The sequence below is a fragment of the Amblyraja radiata genome, chromosome 30 (assembly GCF_010909765.2).
Source record: "Amblyraja radiata isolate CabotCenter1 chromosome 30, sAmbRad1.1.pri, whole genome shotgun sequence".
NCBI classification, from domain to species: domain Eukaryota; kingdom Metazoa; phylum Chordata; class Chondrichthyes; order Rajiformes; family Rajidae; genus Amblyraja; species Amblyraja radiata.
Genome location: NC_045985.1, coordinates 27,995,853 through 28,014,932, shown reverse-complemented (window position 1 = coordinate 28,014,932; position 19,080 = coordinate 27,995,853). Strand labels below are relative to the sequence as shown.

Here is a 19,080-nt window from a genome sequence, read left to right as displayed (position 1 = left end):
GCATATAATTAGTTAGTTACCTAATTGTAGCTAATTTCAGACTTCAATTACTAGATCTAAACATCTATCCATTTCTTAATAAATGATTAACATTTTTAAATAGCCTAAATGTCCAAATAATATTCACAAATAATTCACAATAAAACATGATTTTTAAATCTCATTTACATTAATTTATAGGCCAAATGGAAGGAATTTAGTGTTTAATTGCTGTAAATAAATGCCCATTTAAATCAGCTTTCCAGTGGGTCCCTGTGGAACGCGCTGGTTTAGAACGTTCACATTGCGGTAGATTTGTGCCTCAAATGCCGAGAAAAATACTGCGCGATATAATGGGCCCAAATTGAGCTACTCGCAATAGTAAATTTTGTATAAAAGGATCTTTAGAAGCACTTTTTAATGTAAAAATATACAACCTAACTTCTGCTATTTGCTTTATGAGACCCTGCGGTCGCTGACGGCCGCGGGTTTAAAGATTGATTTTTAAACTACTATAACCATTATTCAAGGCCTTTAAACCTAATAATAGCTTTTGCGACGGGGTCTTCCAGCGATTTTTCGTTAATAATTAACTAGGCTGAACATTTTCGATTGGAACAGCTTAGAGAAAATCGCGTTTTAAACCCGCCCCCTCTAAACGGCGCCAAAATCGCGCACAGCCTAAGCAGCAGATCTTCAACGACGCTTGAGGTAGGCTTTGCAACATACCTAATCTATGTAGAGAAGATATAGGCGACCTTTCGGGTCGAGACCTTTTTCACAGTTAGAGAAGTACATGGATAGGACGGGTTTGGAGGGATATGGACCAAACATGGGCAGATGGGACCAGTGCAGCTCGGACATGGTGGCCGTTGTGGGTAAGTTGGGCCGAAGGGCATCTGTCCACATCGTATCACACTATAGTTTAATGGAATAAAACTAACCTCCTGTGCTTTACACCCACCGTCGGATTGATGCCGCCATCCCCTCGGTCCACACATTTCCCGGACCAGCCGCCCCGTTGCCCACATCCTCCACCCACCCGGGCCTCGCGCCGCCTCGCCTCGCCCTCGCCTCGCCTCGCCCTCACCCTCGCCTCGCCTCGCCTCACCTCACCTCGCCTCACCCGGGCCTCGCCTCAGCCTCGCCTCGCCCTCGCCTCACCCGGGCCTCGCCTCAGCCTCGCCTCACCCTCGCCTCACCCGGGCCTCGCCTCAGCCTCGCCTCACCCTCGCCTCACCCGGGCCTCGCCTCAGCCTCGCCTCACCCTCGCCTCACCCGGGCCTCGCCTCAGCCTCGCCTCACCCTCGCCTCACCCGGGCCTCGCCTCAGCCTCGCCTCACCCTCGCCTCACCCGGGCCTCGCCTCAGCCTCGCCTCGCCCCGCCTCACCTCACCCTCGCCCCGCCTCGGCCCCGCCTCGACCTCGCCTCGACCTCGCCTCACCCTCGCCTCACCTCCTCCGCCCGAAGCCGCTCGCGCCAACCGCCACCGTTGGGCTTCGAGCGCCCGGCTCCTCGCGCCACCGCTCTCATCCAATCACAGCCCCGCCCTCACCCGCCGCCTCTTTCAAACCGCTCACGTGCTCCTCCTCCTGGCCGCCGCTGATTGGCTATCGGCGCAGCTGCAGCCCCGCCCCCCGCATCCTGCCGCTCGCGCCCCGCGCTCCACCAATCACAGCCTCTCCCTCTCTCTCTCCTCCCGCGCCCCGCGCTCCACCAATCACAGCCTCTCTGTCTCTCTCCCCCCCCTCGCCCCGCGCTCCACCAATCACAGCCTCTCCCTCTCTCTCTCCTCCCGCGCCCCGCGCTCCACCAATCACAGCCTCTCTCTCCCCCTCGCCCCGCGCTCCACCAATCACAGCCTCTCTCTCCCCCGCGCTCCACCAATCACAGCCTTTCTCGCCCCGCGCTCCACCAATCACAGCCTCTCTCTCTCTCCCGCGCCCCGCGCTCCACCAATCACAGCCTCTCTCTCTCTCTCCTCGCGCTCCACCAATCACAGCCTCTCTCTCTCTCTCTCTCCTCCCGCGCACCGACCGTTGCATCCGAGCAGCGCGCGCTCGCGCTCAGTCACTCGCTGACGGCGCCGGGATGGAGGGAGGGAGATGGTGGTGATGGTGGAGGAAAGTCAGCGGCCGCCCTGACACGACAACCCGCACCGAATCCCAGGGCCTCTGGCACGGTGGGCAAATGCAAATTCTTAATTAGTACGGGCGTCAGGGGTTAGGCGGGAGAGATAGATCAGCAATGATTGAATGACCAGTAGACTTGATGGGCCGAATTATTGTCGGACATCGATGGACCAAACCCAAGAATTATTGTCGGACATCGATGAACCGGAGCCTTGGACCACGCCCAGTAATGGACAGAACTTCAAGAACAAGTAATGCCGAGCCTCTTTGGGGCTGGTCAGGCCGAATATGGAGTGCTGAGCAAATTTTGATCCAAATGTTACAATATTTTGAGATTTTAAAAATCAAGTCTATAATTTATCCCATCAGATAAAGCATAAAAAAGAAGTTTAATTTGACACCTAATTCACTTTCATATCTACAGTATCAAAAAAGTTATGGCCATTTTAATACTCGGAAATTAGCATCTTGTTCCCTATAGGGAGGTTTCACGACCCATGACCCATACTGTTTCTACGCTACTCCAAATGGAGTACACGCGATGAACTGCAGGTGGGCATTTATCATTGTTTCCAACGTCGCGGGCCCGTTAAAACCCGTTGAAATTGTCCATTTTTGCGCTGTAAATAATTATGGAAATCGGGATAAGCGTGTGAGACATTTAGCCCACTTCAGAATTCCAAACGTGAGGAGAAATGACGGTGGATAGAAGCGAAAGCTGAAGGGACAACAAACAGCCAGAGTGCTTGGCGAACATTGGCCGTTTGCTCACTGCATTTCATCAAGTAAGGCATTATTTGTGTTTTTTCTTGATTCCTTTGGTATCTAAAAAATCTCAGAAGTGATAAATCTGGCTGTAAATATTTCTTCAGATGCGTTTTCATTTTGTATGTAAAAACCCACGGTAACTATGGGCGATTTTAAAAAAAATTACAGCCAGATTTATCACTTCTGAAACTTTTTAGATGCCAAAGGAATCAAGAAAAATCACAAATAATGCCTTACTTGATGAAATGCAGTGAGCAAACGCGATAATTCCCAATATTTTCAATGTTTACCAAGCACTTTAGCTGCTGTTGTCCCTTCAGTTCTCGCTTCTCTATACCTTCATTTCGCTTCACTTTTGGAATTCTAAAGTTGGGTACATGTCTCTCACACTTACCCCGACTCCCACAATTTTTTTCAGCGCAAAAATTTAACATTTTGGCGGTTTTCAACAGGTAGAAAAGTACGCGTTTTTAGCATTAATAACATATAATAACAAGTGACGGATGTCCTCCAGTTGGATTTAGCGGCTCCGTACGTCGAGCCCTCTGACCCAGTGACATTTCGTGCAACCCCCCTATTGCTTTTCCATTGACTCAAAAGCTGTGTCGAGGACGGTCAAAAGCCCATAACTTTCTTAAAAATTAAGAGAACTGAAAGAAATAGGAAAGTACGCATTTCTATGAAATGTTCAGTTATAGATTGAAGCATTCTGAAACAAATCTTAAACAATCTTACTTAGATGACTTGAAATTAAAGCATATAATTAGTTACCTAATTGTAGCTAATTACAAAATTCAATTACTAGATCTAAACATCTATCAATTTCTTAAGAATAGATTAACATTTTTAAATAGCCTAATTGTCCAAATAACATTCACACAGGAATTCACAATATAACATAATTTTTAAATCTCATTGTCATGGATTTATAGGCCAAATGGAAGGAATGGTTTAATACCTGTAAATTAATTGCCATTTAAATCATCTTGCGAGTGGGTTTTTCTGGAACGCGATCATTTGGAACGTTGCGGTTGCGGTGAAATTAAACCCGTATCGGCATGAAAAATACTGCCGGTTCGTATGGGGAAAAAATCATTGTTTCGCAAATTAAAATGTGAATTAAAGGCATCTTAAGGAGCACTTTTATACATAAAATAAACGACTTTCGTTTACCTGTCCCATACGTGAAATCCGTCCCCGTTGTCGCCGTTGACGGCTTTAGAAGCTGATTTTAAAATTACTCCAGCGCTGAACTAGTCGGGCGATTTAAAAAAAAAAAAATACACAGAACGCCCGTCGGAACGATTCTTCAGCAAAAGCTTGCACTCCAACCAAATATAATCCAGTACAAGGTAGGAAAAATGTGTTTTAACCCTGCCCCCCCCCCCCCCCCCCAAAGGCGCCAAAATCGCACACACGGCCAGTGGCAGAATTGAAGCGCCGCTGAAGGTAAGTATTGTAACATACCTACTGAGGAAGGTTGTGTTGGCTCTAGAAAGGGTCCAGAGGAGGTTTACAAGAATGATTCCACGAATGAGTGGGTTAGCATATGATGACCATTTGTCAGAACTGGGCCTGCACTCATGGAATTTAGACATAATTGAAACTTACAAAATAATGAAAGGCATAGATAGAGTGGATGTGGAAAGGATGTTTCCACTGGTGGGAGAGTCTAGGACCAGAGGTGAGGAGGTGAGGAGAAACTTCAATCTGTGGAACTCATTGGCACTTAGGGCTATGAAGGGCAAGTTAGTGGATATTTTTAAGGCAGAGATAGATAAATTCTCGATGTGAACGGATGTCAAGGGTTATGGGAAGAACGCAGGAAAATGGGATTAGGAGGCTGAGATCAGCCATGATTGAATGGCAGAGTGGATTCGATGGGCCGTTTGGCCTAAATCTACTCCTATAATTTGTGAAAATCGGCAGACATGAATGTATTAAATCCAGAAATGTGACCTGCAATTTGTTTGGCACCAGCCACTACAAAGCTATGGCCAATAAAGCATATCAATGCCTCTTCCTCAGAAGGCTTAGCTCACTGTTGCAGAAGTATGGTCGGCCTTTCTGTGGGTGAACTTAGCCGGATAGAGTCCCTGGCCGCATCCTTAGGACCTGCGCGGAACAACTAGTGTGAGTATACCTTCAAGGTCAGCAGTGGAGCGGCAGGTGAAGGAGCTAGTGTGGGGATTGTCTGCAGAAGTTAAAGCCTTGGTGAGTTTTTCAAGAGACGGTCATTTAAAAATGGTTAGGGCCAGCCTGCACAACATACTTTTAAGGTCGGCAGGTGAATGAGCGAGTGCAGGTGAAGGAGCGAGTGCAGGGATTGGCTGCAGAAGTTAAAGCAGCAAACTAGTAAATTAGCGAATTAGTAAAATTAGTTAATTGACCAACAATGGCCCAAACATTATGCAGGACCTCCTTTCTCTTCTTCCTGACATCATTTGTGCCTACATGCACAACCATGCTCACCTTCCCTCTCGAGGATGTTCTGAAGTCGGCCCGAGACATCTTGAACCTGGCATCAGGGAGGCAACACACCATCCGTGAGTCTCACCTGCCACCACAGAATCTCCTGTCCGCAACTAGATCAAGGGAGTCGCCTACCACTATGGCTCTGCCCAATGTCGGTCTCACCGGTCGAATCAAATCGGTAGGGTTGGAGCAACCGATCTGTCCGCCGCTCAGACTGGAAGCATCGTCTGCCCCGACAGCTCCCAAAGGGGTGTACCTGTTTGTAATAGAAACTTCCACCGAGTTCTCTTGCACGCGCTTCATCCTCTTTCTTTCCGTCCCAACCCGTAGCACCTCCTGCACTTATTGAGTGACAAACTGACTGTAGGTCCTGACCAGGAACCTTTCGGTGTCCCGGATGGACCGCAGGTCATCAAGCTGTCGCTCCAGTTCCCTAACTCGGTCATTGAGGAGCTGCACCTGGACACAGTTCCCGCAGGTGTAGTTGTCAGGGACACCAGCAATGTCCCTGACTTCCTGCAGCATACCAGGGCCGGATACATAGGCTGAAGCCTAGGGCCTCAAAATCTAGGCCTAGGTGTTTTTTTCCCCAGAGTTAAAAAAAACCTGAGAAAATAAAATTGGAGCGCTATCAGCGTCTCCACTTTGACGGAAATTATCCGAAATTCTGGTTCTGGCCCGCTGGAAGTCTTGGGGGAAAAAAATTGCGACCTGCGCAGTTGGGGGAAGCCGGTGACGCAAAATGACGCTGTCTCGCCACGCGTGCGCAGTGGGCCTGGGCGGGTTCAAATCTCCATTTGCACTCCACACAATCACATTTTACAGTACAACTTGATTATAAAAAACAAGGACAGCTTCAATTTTTGATTTAAAAAAAATGTATACAACAATGATCCCAATCATCCCATTCCAACCACTCATTCCTCTTGACTCAACCAAAATTATTTCGGAAATATTGGTCATAAATTTGGTGCAAAAATGCTCCAAAATCAGGCTCAGAATGCACCAGAGAGCATCTAAAACCCCAGAGCTTCCAGGGCCCTTAAGCCTTTCCCTGCCCTCCATTTCAGAATAATAGTATTTTAAGCCGATAACGACACTAGCACTGGCAATAAATAAAAAGTGCAGCTTTCCAGCCCTAATCTCATTGGCAATGCTCGGCGGCACATCAGTGTTAATCTGGTGGACTCTTCCATCTTCCTCTCGTTGTGGGGGTGGTGGATTGTGAGGGGCCTCACCAGTGGAATAGGCTAGGGCCTCTCTTCATCTAAATCCGGCCATGCAGCATACGCACTGCACTAGCATCCCTGCCATGATGCTTAAATATTTAAAGTAAACACCCAACAGAATAAACGTAGCTTTCTTGCCTCAGCCTCCTCCCGAAGACTCTTCAGCCAAAGACTCACACTTTACTCACCACGGCACTCGAGCCAGACTCACACTTTACTCACTAAGGCACTTCATTTCAAACAGGATGCACCCCAACAGGCCATTCTCCCTAGAGCGAGCCCTGAAATGAAAGTCAAAAGGCATGATGAGACTGAGAAACAAGATTAAAACTGTTGGAGAAATCAGCTAAACCTTAGCCTTACCAAAATCAACTGTTTGGAACATTCCCTGTTTGGGAAGCACTCAGACCCAACATGTAGGGGGGAAAGAAGAAAAAAATAATAAGAGGTGGTGGGGGTTCTTAAATGTGTGAGTGGAGAGACAGAGGGGTGTAAAATGAGGGTAGAAGCAATAAGTAGAAAGGTGAAAAGTAAAAGGGGCAGGCAGACAAATCCAGGGCAAAAACCAAAAAGGGTCACTTTTCAACATAATTGTATAAGGGGTAAGAGCGTTGTAAAAACAAGCCTGAAGGTTTTGTGTCTCAATGCAAGGAGCATTCGTAATAAGGTGGATGAGTTGAATGTGCAGATAGCTATTAATGATTATGATATAGTTGAGATCACGAAGACATGGCTCCAGGGTGACCAAGGCTGGGAGCTAAACATCCAGGGATATTCAATATTCAGGAGGGATAGACCGAAAGGAAAAGGATGTGGGGTAGCGTTGCTAGTTAGAGAGGAGATTAACGCAATGGAAAGGAAGGACATTAGCTTGGAGGATGTGGAATCGATATGGGTAGAGCTGCAAAACACTAAGGGGCAGAAAACGCTAGTGGGAGTTGTGTACAGGCCACCTAACAGTAGTAGTGGAGTTGGGGATGGCATCAAACAGGAAATTAGAAATGCGTGCAACAAAGATAAAACAGTTATAATGGGTGACTTCAGTCTACATATAGCTTGGGTGAATCAAATTGGCAGGGGTGCTGAGGAAGAGGATTTCTTGGAATGTATGCGGGATAGTTTTCTAAACCAACATGTAGAGGAACCAACAAGAGAACAGGCTATTCTAGACTGGGTATTGAGTAATGAGGAAGGGTTAGTTAGCAGTCTTGTGCGTGGCCCCTTGGGCACGAGTGACCATAATATGGTTGAGTTCTTCATTAGGATGGAGAGTGACATTGTTAATTCAGAAACAAGGGTCCTGAACTTAAAGAAAGGTGAATTTGAGGGTATGAGACGTGAATTGGCCAAGATTGACTGGCAATTGATTCTTAAAGGGTTGACGGTGGATATGCAATGGAAGGCATTTAAAGACTGTATGGATGAACTACAACAATTGTTCATCACAGTTTGGCAAAAGAATAAATCAGGGAAGGCAGTGCATCCATGGATAACAAGGGAAGTCAAGCATAGTATCAAAGCAGCCTACCAGAGGACGGAGAAATTCCAGCAGAGGAGGACAAAGGGCTTAATTAGGAAAGTGAAAATAGATTATGAAAGAAAACTGGCAGGGAACATAAAAACTGACTGCAAAAGTTTTTATAGGTATGTGAAGAGAAAGAGATTAGTTAAAACAAATGTAGGTCCCTTTGAATTGAATATTTATTACGTCATTTGAACCTCAGTGAGGCTCAAACAAAACTTAGTTTCCACAGCCATACAAACAGAGACAATTCCTACAAGACACACACACACAATTCAAGTTACACAAACATCCATCACAGTGAATCTCCTCCTCACTGCGATGGAAGGCAAAGTCTTTCTCTCCCCTGCACCATTTTTCTCCCGATGTTCAAGCCCCAGACGGGAGATGGTAAGTAACACGGCCATTTTAGGCCGCGCCGGGCGATGTACGGCCCCGCTCCAGGCCCAAAAGTCACAAGTTGGAGCACACGACAGTCAGAAACAGGTGAATTGATCATGGGGACATGGCAAACCAATTGAATAACTACTTTGGTCCGTCTTCACTAAGGAAGACATAAATAATCTTCCGGTAAATAGCAAGGGACCGGGGGTCAAATGAGATGGAGGGACTGAGTGAAATCCAGGTTAGCCGGGAAGTGGTGATAGATAAATTGAATGGATTAAAGGCCGATAAATCCCCAGGGCCAGATAGGCTGCATCCCAGAGTACTTAAGGAAGTAGCCCAGAAATAGTGGATGCATTAGTGATAATTTTTCAAAACTCTTTAGAATCTGGAGTAGTTCCTGAGGATTGGAGGGTACTAATGTAACCCCACTTTTTAAAAAGGGAGGGAGAGAGAAAACGGGGAATTACAGACCAGTTAGTTTAACATCGGTAGTGGTGAAACTGCTAGTCAGTTATTAAAGATGGGATAGCAGCACATTTGGAAAATGGTGAAATCATTGGACAAAGTCAGCATGGATTTACAAAAGGTAAAACATGTCTGACGAATCTTATAGAATTTTTCGAGGACGTAACTAGTAGAGTGGATAAGGGAGAACCAGTGAATGTGTTATATCTGGACTTTAAGAAGGCTTTCAACAAGGTCGCACATAAGAGATTAGTATACAAACTTAAAGCACATGGTATTGAGGGTTCAGTATTGATGTGGACAGAGAACTGACTGGCAAACAGGAAGCAAAGAGTAGGAGTAAACGGGTCCTTTTCAGAATGGCAGGCAGTGACTAGTGCGGTATCGCAAGGCTCAGTGCTGGGACCCCAGCTATCTATATTACTAAAACTCTGTTCTTGACCGGTTTTGGCTTTCTGTGCTGCGGTTTCCGAGAGAACGCCACCACCTACGGCCGTCATTTTTGGCCACCTCGCTCAGAGCCCCCCTCCGCCGCATGTGTGCCGAGGATTTTTCCCGTCGATGAAAATTGACAGAGATATTAATGTTTTTACAACATTCCCCATTCTCTCTGCTGCCCCCGCTGGAGGGAGTGGGAGGGACTATAAAACCAGGAAGTGGTGTGCCTCAATCAGTCTCTGCAAGTGGTGTGCCTCAATCAGTCTCTGCAAGTGGTGTGCCTCAATCAGTCTCTGCAAGTGGTGTGCCTCTATCAGAGCTTTGAATAACACTGACAAATGTCTACAGCACTGTGAGTACCCTTAATTTGGTTTGAAAATGAAAATATGGTTAGAGGTAAAAAAGCACTGGCTGCAAATGGTTGTTTGGGTTTGGGTTGAAGTAAAAAAGCACTCTCTCCCCCCCCCCCCCCCCCCCCCCCCCCCCCCCCCCACCCCCCCCCCTCCCTCTCCTCTCCCCCCCCTCTCCTCTCCCCCCCTCCCTCTCCCCTCCCCCCCCTCCCTCTCCCCTCCCCCCCCTCCCTCTCCCCCCCTCCCTCTCCCCCCCTCCCTCTCCCCCCCTCCCTCTCTGATTGTAATTGTGTACAATTCTGGTCACCAAATTATAGGAAAGATGTCAACAAAATAGAGAGAGTACAGAGGAGATTTACTAGAATGTTGCCTGGGTTTCAGCACCTAAGTACAGAGAAAGGTTGAACAAGATAGGTCTTTAGGTCTTTAGAGACCTGGGTGTCATGGTACACCAATCATTGAAAGTAGGCATGCAGGTGCAGCAGGTGTAGTGGCCATTTGGCCTGTTTTGCATGTCATTGTGGATGGCATGTGCATTTAAATTTTAGACTGCCCGTTGTAAAGTGGGTGGGATTGATGACATGTTTTTGGGCGTGTTTGCAGCTTAATTGCTTTTGCAGAAGTTTAGTTTTTAAATTCGGTTTGGAGAGACGATGGAGAAGGTTAATCCTTTGACCATGTCATTGCATGTCATTGTTATGGAGACATGAGGAGCTTTCTAATATCTGAAGTAATGAGCTGGGGTTCGAAGAAGATTGCCGTAACAAGTCGGAAAAACCTTGGATGTATCTTACTGTTTTCTATCTACAATAAAGAAAATATTCATCAAAACACTGTGTGTTGAAGCTTTATGAATGGAGAAGCTCTGAAGGTCTCTGCGGCAGCTTGCGTACCGAAAATATTCCCTTTATCCATTCTCATCCAATTAGCGGCTAGGGTGCTAATTACCTGAAAGATATGAAAAATCTGCCACTACATTAAGTCGAAGGAAACCTCCGGCGGGGGGTTAAATACCAGTCCCAGAGAGTGGGACAGAAGATCGAAGATAAGAAGGCTAAGACCTCGGAGAGGCACAGCCAGAGAGAACGACCAGGCTAAGACCTCGGAGAGGCGCAGCCAGAGAGAACGACCAGGCTGAGACCTCGGAGAGGCGCAGCCAGAGAAGGACGTCAAGGCTAAGACCTCGGATATCTTTATCTTCTGTTCCAGTCGTGGAACATAAGATAAAGATCTCGGCTAGATAAAGCCTTGAGGTCTATTAACAGCATCGGAACGTATCTGAAGACGTATCACTGGATTTGTGAGTACGAATCGATTATTACTCTTTGAATTAAAATCACGGCTTTAAACAAAAGACTTCTGTAACAGAACACAGAAGTGTTTTCTCCAGCTTGTCTGGGGCTAGCAGACCGACCATGGATTTTACTTTGGAGTCACGTGAGTGACTACGTGAAGAACCCGCTCAGTGCGCAGGCGCGGCATTACGCCAGCAGTGCAACAGCGGCTGCCACGGGAGTTAGGCACTCCCGTTACAGGATGAACCGGACCGTCAGGTGAGTACCCTGAGGTCGGGTTTTCTTTTACAGGTGAGCCTTTTTCTGCTTGTGTTTTTTACAGGCAGAGAAAAAGGCTCTGGAACAAAACTGTCCCCCGTTTTCCCGTTGGGGAGGGGGGCAGCAACAGGCGGTAGGAGCGTTACCCGGTGTTCCGTAATTCCCCGACACCGTGCCGAGGCCAGCCCGCTAGTACCTGAAGCAGCGGGCTGGACGCATAGCCACTCGAGAGGCATCCGGCAGGTGTTCCCGATGTCGGACGGGACGTCTCTCCTCGGGGGGAGAGAGAGCCGCCTGAGCCGCTGGAGCGGCTCACGGAGCAGGTGCCTGCGAGACGCGCTGCTTGAGGGGCGCTCTCGCTACTACAAGGCACAAAAGCTCCAGAAGAACCTGTCCCCCGCTCGACTCCAGCGGAGGAGCGTTCCATTGCAGGGGGGGCAGCAACAGGCGGTAGGAACAATTACCGGTCGCTCCGCTATCCCCATCACCGCGCCGAGCCCAGTCCCGCTAGTGCCTGAACTGCGGGCTGGATGTCTAGCCATCCGAACAGGCATCCAGCCGGTGGCGTCCGATTCGTCGGACGGGGACATGTCTCCACCTAAATGGAGGAGAGACAGCCGCCTGAGCTGCATCCAACAGCAATTGGAGCAGCTCCAGCGAGATGCGCAGAAAGAGCGCTCTCGCGGAGGGAGGTCAGGCACCCCCTCCACAGTGCTTCATGCACTGCCCTCTGCTCCCTCATTACTGGAGGCTAGCATTGGTGACCAGGGCTGGGCTGGTCTGGAACAGGGGCAGGCGGACGAATTCGGGAGTATGCCAGGGGTGCAGGAACATGAAGAGCTGTTGGGTGTGATGGACCGCTTGTAGCAACCCCACGGGCTGGAGCACCGCTGGAACCAAGAATGGCGGCCAGCATCAACCATTACTGGAAAAGGTGCTCGCTGAGGTGCTGAAACAACACAGCACCAGAAAACGGTGAGGCCCTCAAAGTAAAAAGTGTCAACAGCCAAATCTGGGGGCATGTGGGTCACACATCCAGACCCAAGAACTCAAGCTACAGCGGATCCTAAGGCTCCTGACGTCAGCCATCACAGCCTTTGCTCGTTCCGTGGAGACCACGGAGATGGATACCTGCCAGCAGGATGTGCTGGCATTAATGTGTACCACACAATTTGAGATCAACAATCTCCGGAGGGAAACATAAGACCTGCCCTCAATCCCAAATTTGCTGGCTTGTGTAAAGCCCCAGCTGCGGAGACGGACGCGCTGCTATTTGGGAAAGATCTCAATAAAAAACTGAAGGAGATGCAGGAAGCATCAAAAACCTTCGGCCTAATGAGGGCAGGCCCCGGGACGAGCAAACCAAGACCTCCGATACCCAAGCGGCAGCACCCCACGGCATCCACCAGTCGACGTCCGCAATATGGGACTGGTGAACGCTTGGGGTCTGCACATTATCCCCAAAGATCTTTCAGATCAGGGCCCGCAGCGGACCCTCTGGAAAATGCGCCTCCCCCCAACATCGCCAGCACGTCAGAACAAAATCTTCAGGAAAATGAAGAAACAGAATCGCCAATAACCATGGAGGTAGGTGGGTCTGGTCCCTACCAGCATATAGAGAACAAGGGTGCTTTATTAACAGGGGGGAGATTACACTTGTTTAAAGAAGCATGGGGTATGGTCACGAGTGACAAGTATATACTCAACAACATTACAGGATATAAAATACAATTCATGTCAGAAAAAACGCCACCAGTTCAACAATGGCCCCAAAGGGTATTTCTCCCTCCGTCAAAGAGAAACGTGAGGGACAAGCTGAACTTGTGAGACTTATCACAAAGGGGGTCATCGAAAAGACCAAACATGAACCTTTGGAATTTGTATCGAATATATTCACTAAAACCAAAAAAGATGGTGTCTGTCGCATCATCATTGACTTAACATCACTAAACAAATTTGTTAAGTATATACATTTCAAAATGGAGACATATGTTACTGCCAAACAACTGAATTCCAAAGGACACTTCATGGCAAGCATTTATCTTAAAGATGCTTACTATCTAGTACCCATATACAAGGATCATCGCAGATACCTAAAATTTATCTGGATGGTATAAAGCATTGCCCTATGGGCGAACTTCAGCCCAAGATTATTCACCAAAATATTGAACCCAGCCATGGCAATACTAAGAAAACAAAAACATATTGTCATGGCATATCTGGAGGATATTCTCATAGTAGGGAAAACGATGGAATTGGCTGTGGCAGCAGTATCAGCTACAAAACAGCTCCTCGAAACTCTGGGGTTCGTCCTACATCCAGATAAATCTAAGTTGAAGCCATCCACTATCATGGACTACCTGGGCTTCACAATTAACTCAGTCCATATGACTGTTACCTTGCCAAATGCAAAAAAATGGTTGAATTAGCACAATCATGCAACAAATTAATGGTCAACGAGCGACCAACTATTCGACAAGTAGCAAGAGTAATTGGGGAAATGGTAGCAGCATTTCCGGCTACACAATTCAGACCTTTGCACTATCAAAAAATTTACAGAGAGCAAAGGTACGGGCAATAAAACGACATACAGGTCACTATGATCGTGTCATGAACTTACCCACTGAAGCAATATCAGAGCTACAATGGTGGGCAGAAAACGTTTGGCATAGTTTCAACCCTATCTTTATCACTAACCCTACTTTAGTTATTCAAACAGATGCCAGTGCTCAAGGCTGGGGAGCGACTAACTCCATATCCAGCACAAGTGGTAGATGGACTAAACTAGAGTCATCATTACTACTTACACCGGGCATTAACTATCTAGAGATGTTGGGCGCCTTTTATGGTTTAAAAGCATATTTATCTAATATGCAGCACTTGCATGTTCGGTTACAAATTGATAAATACTACGGTGATGGCTTATATTAACCATATGGGTGGCATAAAATCGTTATCATGCGACAAATTGGTCAACATGATTTGGCAATGGTGTGTCGAAAGACATATTTGGCTATCAGTTACTTACCTACCAGGTAAGCTAAACACCCATGCCATGAGAAAATTAAACGCCTGGGTTGCAAGTTTGAACAGACCTTACCTGGAACTGGGATTGTCCAAACAAACCATCACCACCATGTCGGCATCCCTTCGAACATCCACCAAGAGGCAGTACTTAACCAGCATCAAAAAAGGGAGAAGTACTGCCAGGAAACATGGACAACATACGCAACAGCTACAGCCACCAACATACTGGAGTTCCTGGCCATCTACACCACGATGTAGGGATCAGCTACAGTGCCATCAACACAGCGCAGAGTGCTCTTTCTGCTTATCTCAAACCAGCGGCAGGACAACAGGCGATGGGATCCCATCCACTGGTGGTAAAACTGATGAACGGCATTTACAATATCAAGCCCTAAGCCCAGGTATACCCATATTTGGGATATCAGTGTGGTCCTGACATATCTCAGGGAATGGCCACCAGCCAGATCCCCCGGCCTCGAGCAAGCTACACTAAAGACGCTCATGTTGATGGCACTTGTATCCGCTCAGAGGGTCCAGTCACTACACCTATTGCGACTGGACAACATGATCACAGCTCCAGACCAGATCTGTCGTTATCCAGCGACTGGTCAAACAGAGCAGACCCGGAACACCTAATCCAGTCGTGGCTTACCCACCAGAACCACGGTTATGTGCCATGACCCACCTACTATCCTACATAGACACAACCAGAATATTCGAGGGAGATGAAAAGCCTTGTGGGTCAGTCACAAAAACCTTATGGTGGGGTACAAGCCAAACCATTGCGAGATGGCTCAAGCAGGTGCTAGAAACTGCTGGGATAAACACTAACATGTACAAATTTTATTCCACCAGGGCAGCATCCATGTCGACGGCTAAAGAATGGACATGCCTATAGACCACATCCTGGCTACAGCAGGATGGTGGGAAGGGAAAAGACCGTTCAGAAATGTTATAATAAGCCGTTGGCAAAACCTGGTTTATTTGCAGTAAAGATTTACGAACTGCAAATATTTAATTTAAGCCCAGGGGAGCAACTTACTTCTTTGTTGTTATTGTTTAAAAAATACCATTGTGTTTTTCTACAAATAGACTCATTGGTTCATTACGATAACACTTCCTCCCTCAAGAACTTCGGCAGTGAGTGAAATGAAACTGTTACACGGTTTGAAATCACAGAGCTTTGAAATCTTCACGTAGTCACTCACGTGACTCCGAAGTAAAATAGTAAGATTAAACGAGAATTTACCAGTTTGAAGTTTGATCTGTATTTTATGAGGAGTTACGATGAGGGATTACGTGCCCTCCGCTCCCACTCTCATTATATGGATCAAACTAATAAATTGATGTCTCCTTATCTTTACTATGTTTACTTCAAAATAACTGTGTCTATCTGTGATTCCACACCGCTGCTTGGAAGTATGCCGCGCCTGCGCACTGAGCGGGTTCTTCACGTAATCCCTCATCGTAACTCCTCATAAAATACAGATCAAACTTCAAACTGGTAAGTTCTCGTTTAATCTTACTATTTGAGTTGCTACTGATAAGTACATTCCATTGAATTAGAGCTACATTTTGCACCTGGCATTAGAGAGATGTTCTCTACATTATCAGTATGTTTTAGTTCAGAAAAGAAAGTGTTGACAAAATGTTGAGCCACAACTAGCAGAGACTTGTTCGATTAATTTAAAGACTTGGCAATTTGCCAAGACCTCTTTTAAATCATGAATTTAGAAGATGAAGGCAGAGCTATGCCAGAAGAACCATGTGGTGGTGGAGAAAGACCCAGACAACTTGAAGAAACAGATATTTCGCATGCTGCCTGTTTGAGGGAAACCGAGAAAGAGAGAAATGAATTATGATTGCAGGTTGCCAGATTAATTGATACACAGAAAAAACTAATGGAATCAGAACAGAACATGATCAAGGTGAAATCTAATATGAGCCAACTATGGAACCTCTACCGGGAGGTTGGCAAGAAACAGAATGTACTGCTGTGTTCAGTGCTGTCTTGGGAAGAACGCAGAATACATACCCAGTGGGATGAATACATGAAGAAGATATTCAATGGTTTCAAGAAAAAGGCAGAGAAGTGGTTATCTGAAATTATGTCGCAAGTTATGAGCGAAGGAGCTAGAAGCTTGGTGCTTGAAGGAGCACATGGTGGAGAAAGACCAGCCAGACAAGTTAAACTCACTGAGAAAGGTCGAATGCATGTTCTCAAAGAGACTGAATTGGATAGGAACAAGTTGTGGAAGAGGATTAGAAGGCTATTTGAAAGTGTGAAGATACTCATGGAATCAGAAGCTAACCAGGAGAAGGTGGAGGATAAATTACGCCTGATACGTAGCCTTAAGCCAGGAGCTGAAAGAGAAACAGGACACACTGCTGGAAGCAGAGAGTTCTCAAGAGGAACGTGAAAGACATTATGTGGGATTCAGAAAATACGGAGTATTATGATGAATCCAAGGTTGTTGCAGAAGCATGGTTAGCGCAAGTTGACAAAAGTAAATGTAGCAGAAAAGAAGATACTAAGCATGAAGAAGAAGGTGATGATATAGAACCGGGAGATAGTATCTCAAATGTATCTTCACGAAGATCAGGCCGTAGATCTGGTTGCTCAGCCAGTTTGGTTTTGAGGGCTTCTGCTCAATTGGGAGCGAAGGCTGAGTTAGCAGTGCTCTCAATAGAAGCGGATGCCATGAAGAAAAAACATGAGAAGGCCCGACAGCAAGAAGAGATGATGCGACAGATAAAGCGACAGCAAGAAGGGATGGCCTGACAGCAAGAAGAGATGATGCAACAGATGGCCCGACAGCAAGAAGAGATGATGCAACAGCAAGAAGAGATGATGCGACAGCAAGAAGAGATGGCGCGATGTCAGGAACAACTGGAATTAGGTACAAAGATGGCGGTGGCCAAAGCCAGGAAGGACATACTGGAAAGTGAGGGGTCTAGATGCAGCTCTAGATCGTCGAGGACGATGAGCTCTGGACCAAGAAGAAAAACTGCTCGAAATGAATTGGCAGTTGGATCAATTCCACAATCGAGGTCCACAGGATTTCTAGGCTTTGAAAACCCATTGGAACAGAGGAAGAGTGAGTAAATGAGTGCTAGAACAAAACTAGCTACTATGGGAGCATCCATACAAATTCGAGATGGAACAGTGGATCATGCTTTTCCAAGGCCTAAGGCACGGGCTCGAACAAGTCTGTTTGAGCCAAGACCTGTTTATGAACAGGTGGAGCCAAGACAGAGTTTCCAGGATGGATTATTGGCGCTGTTGAATAGGCAATCTGAATTCAACGAGATGATAGCTCGACAAAATACCTCTCTCATTCTGCCACCAGTTGAAATTCCTGCGTATGGTGGAGATCCTTTGGAGTATGAAACTTTCGTAAGGGCACTAGAGGAGGTATTAGAGACGAAAGTTAAAGATGAAAAAGAGCGCTTATGATTTCTGATGAAGTACACAAAAGGAAGTGCTTGGAGAAAGTTGTCAGATGGAGCCAGGCAACCAGGGCTATAAACAGGCGAGAAGCTTACTAAATAATAATAATAATAAATTTTATATTTAATGGGCGCCTTTCATACAAAATCTCAAGGACACCTTACATAGTAAAACATATAATCAGAATAAAATAAGTAATAAAGACATCACAGAGACACAAATTAAAAACAGAATTCATTCCAAAAACAGAAAATCAAAAACACAGTGTGAAGAGAGAGCAGCGGCAACCAATTCGTGCCAGCGTCCACTCTCTCTTCACGGCAGCCATCTTGGACACAGACTTACAGGATTACATTAGACAAAAAAAAATCATCCCCCCACAATGGATACCACTGTGGAGGAAGGCACAATGTCCAGTCCCCATCCCCAGTTCACCCCAAAGTCAGGCCTATTGAGGCCACCGCAATTGCCTCTACGGAGGCCCGATGTTCCTGGCCGTTCTCACCGGGTGGTCTTGCCCCGGTGTCGGGAGAGTCCTCTCGGCGGCTGGGCCACCTGGAACGGCCGCTTCCTAGCTTGAGACCGCGGCTTCCGGAGCCGACAAGGACGCACCGAGTTGGAGCTCCTAGGCTCCCGATGTTAAAGCCGGCGCCGCCCTCTCCGCTCCGCAGACCCGCAGCCCGGGGATGTTGCTCTCGCCGGTCCAGCTCACCAGAGCTCCAGCGCGTCGCTCCAGCGCGGCGACCCAGGCAGGGCATCGCCCGCTCCACTCCGCTCCGCGATAGCGCTCCAACACTGTGCCGCCACCGAGGCCAAGCTGCTGGGCGGTGCCCGCCAGGAAACGGCGCTCCAAGCCCGCTGGTAGGCCACGAGGACGGGTCAGCGGGCAGCCCGGAGAAAAAGCTGCCACACCGACCAGGTAGGGACCTAGAAATAAAGTTGAGACCTACCCCCCACATTAAAAAGTCCATATCCCCTACAAACGAAAAACAGGACTCACTAAAAACTATAAAAAAAACGATGTTCTCACTAAAGGAACATTTTGGTGATGAACAGAGGATTGCGAATGAATACATTGAAAAAGCCCATGTTTGGAAAGAAATCAAGCCAGAAGATGTGGAAAAATTGAGTGAATATGCAATATTTCTGAGAAGATGTTGCAGCTCGATGAAAAATATTGGCTACATGGAGGAAATGAATCTTGCAAGTAATATGAGAATCATCATTAACAAGTTGCCCAGAAGAATGAGAGAAAAGTGGAGAGATAGGGCAGGTGAAATACAAGAAGAAAGCGAATGGTATG

At 47.0% G+C, this 19,080-nt stretch overlaps 1 protein-coding gene across 1 annotated transcript; it reads left to right on the top strand.

The window, feature by feature from the left end:
• The first annotated feature begins 953 nt into the window (after positions 1-953).
• On the top strand, positions 954-1,586 carry LOC116990051 (serine/arginine repetitive matrix protein 1-like). The gene has a single exon (XM_033047577.1). It carries the CDS (start codon positions 954-956, stop codon positions 1,584-1,586), a length of 633 nt encoding a protein of 210 aa, XP_032903468.1.
• Positions 1,587-19,080: the final 17,494 nt, after the last annotated feature.

Excerpts from the sequence above, each read along its gene's own strand:
- LOC116990051 (XM_033047577.1), top strand. The coding sequence starts at position 954 with ATGCCGCCATCCCCTCGGTCCACACATTTCCCGGACCAGCCGCCCCGT.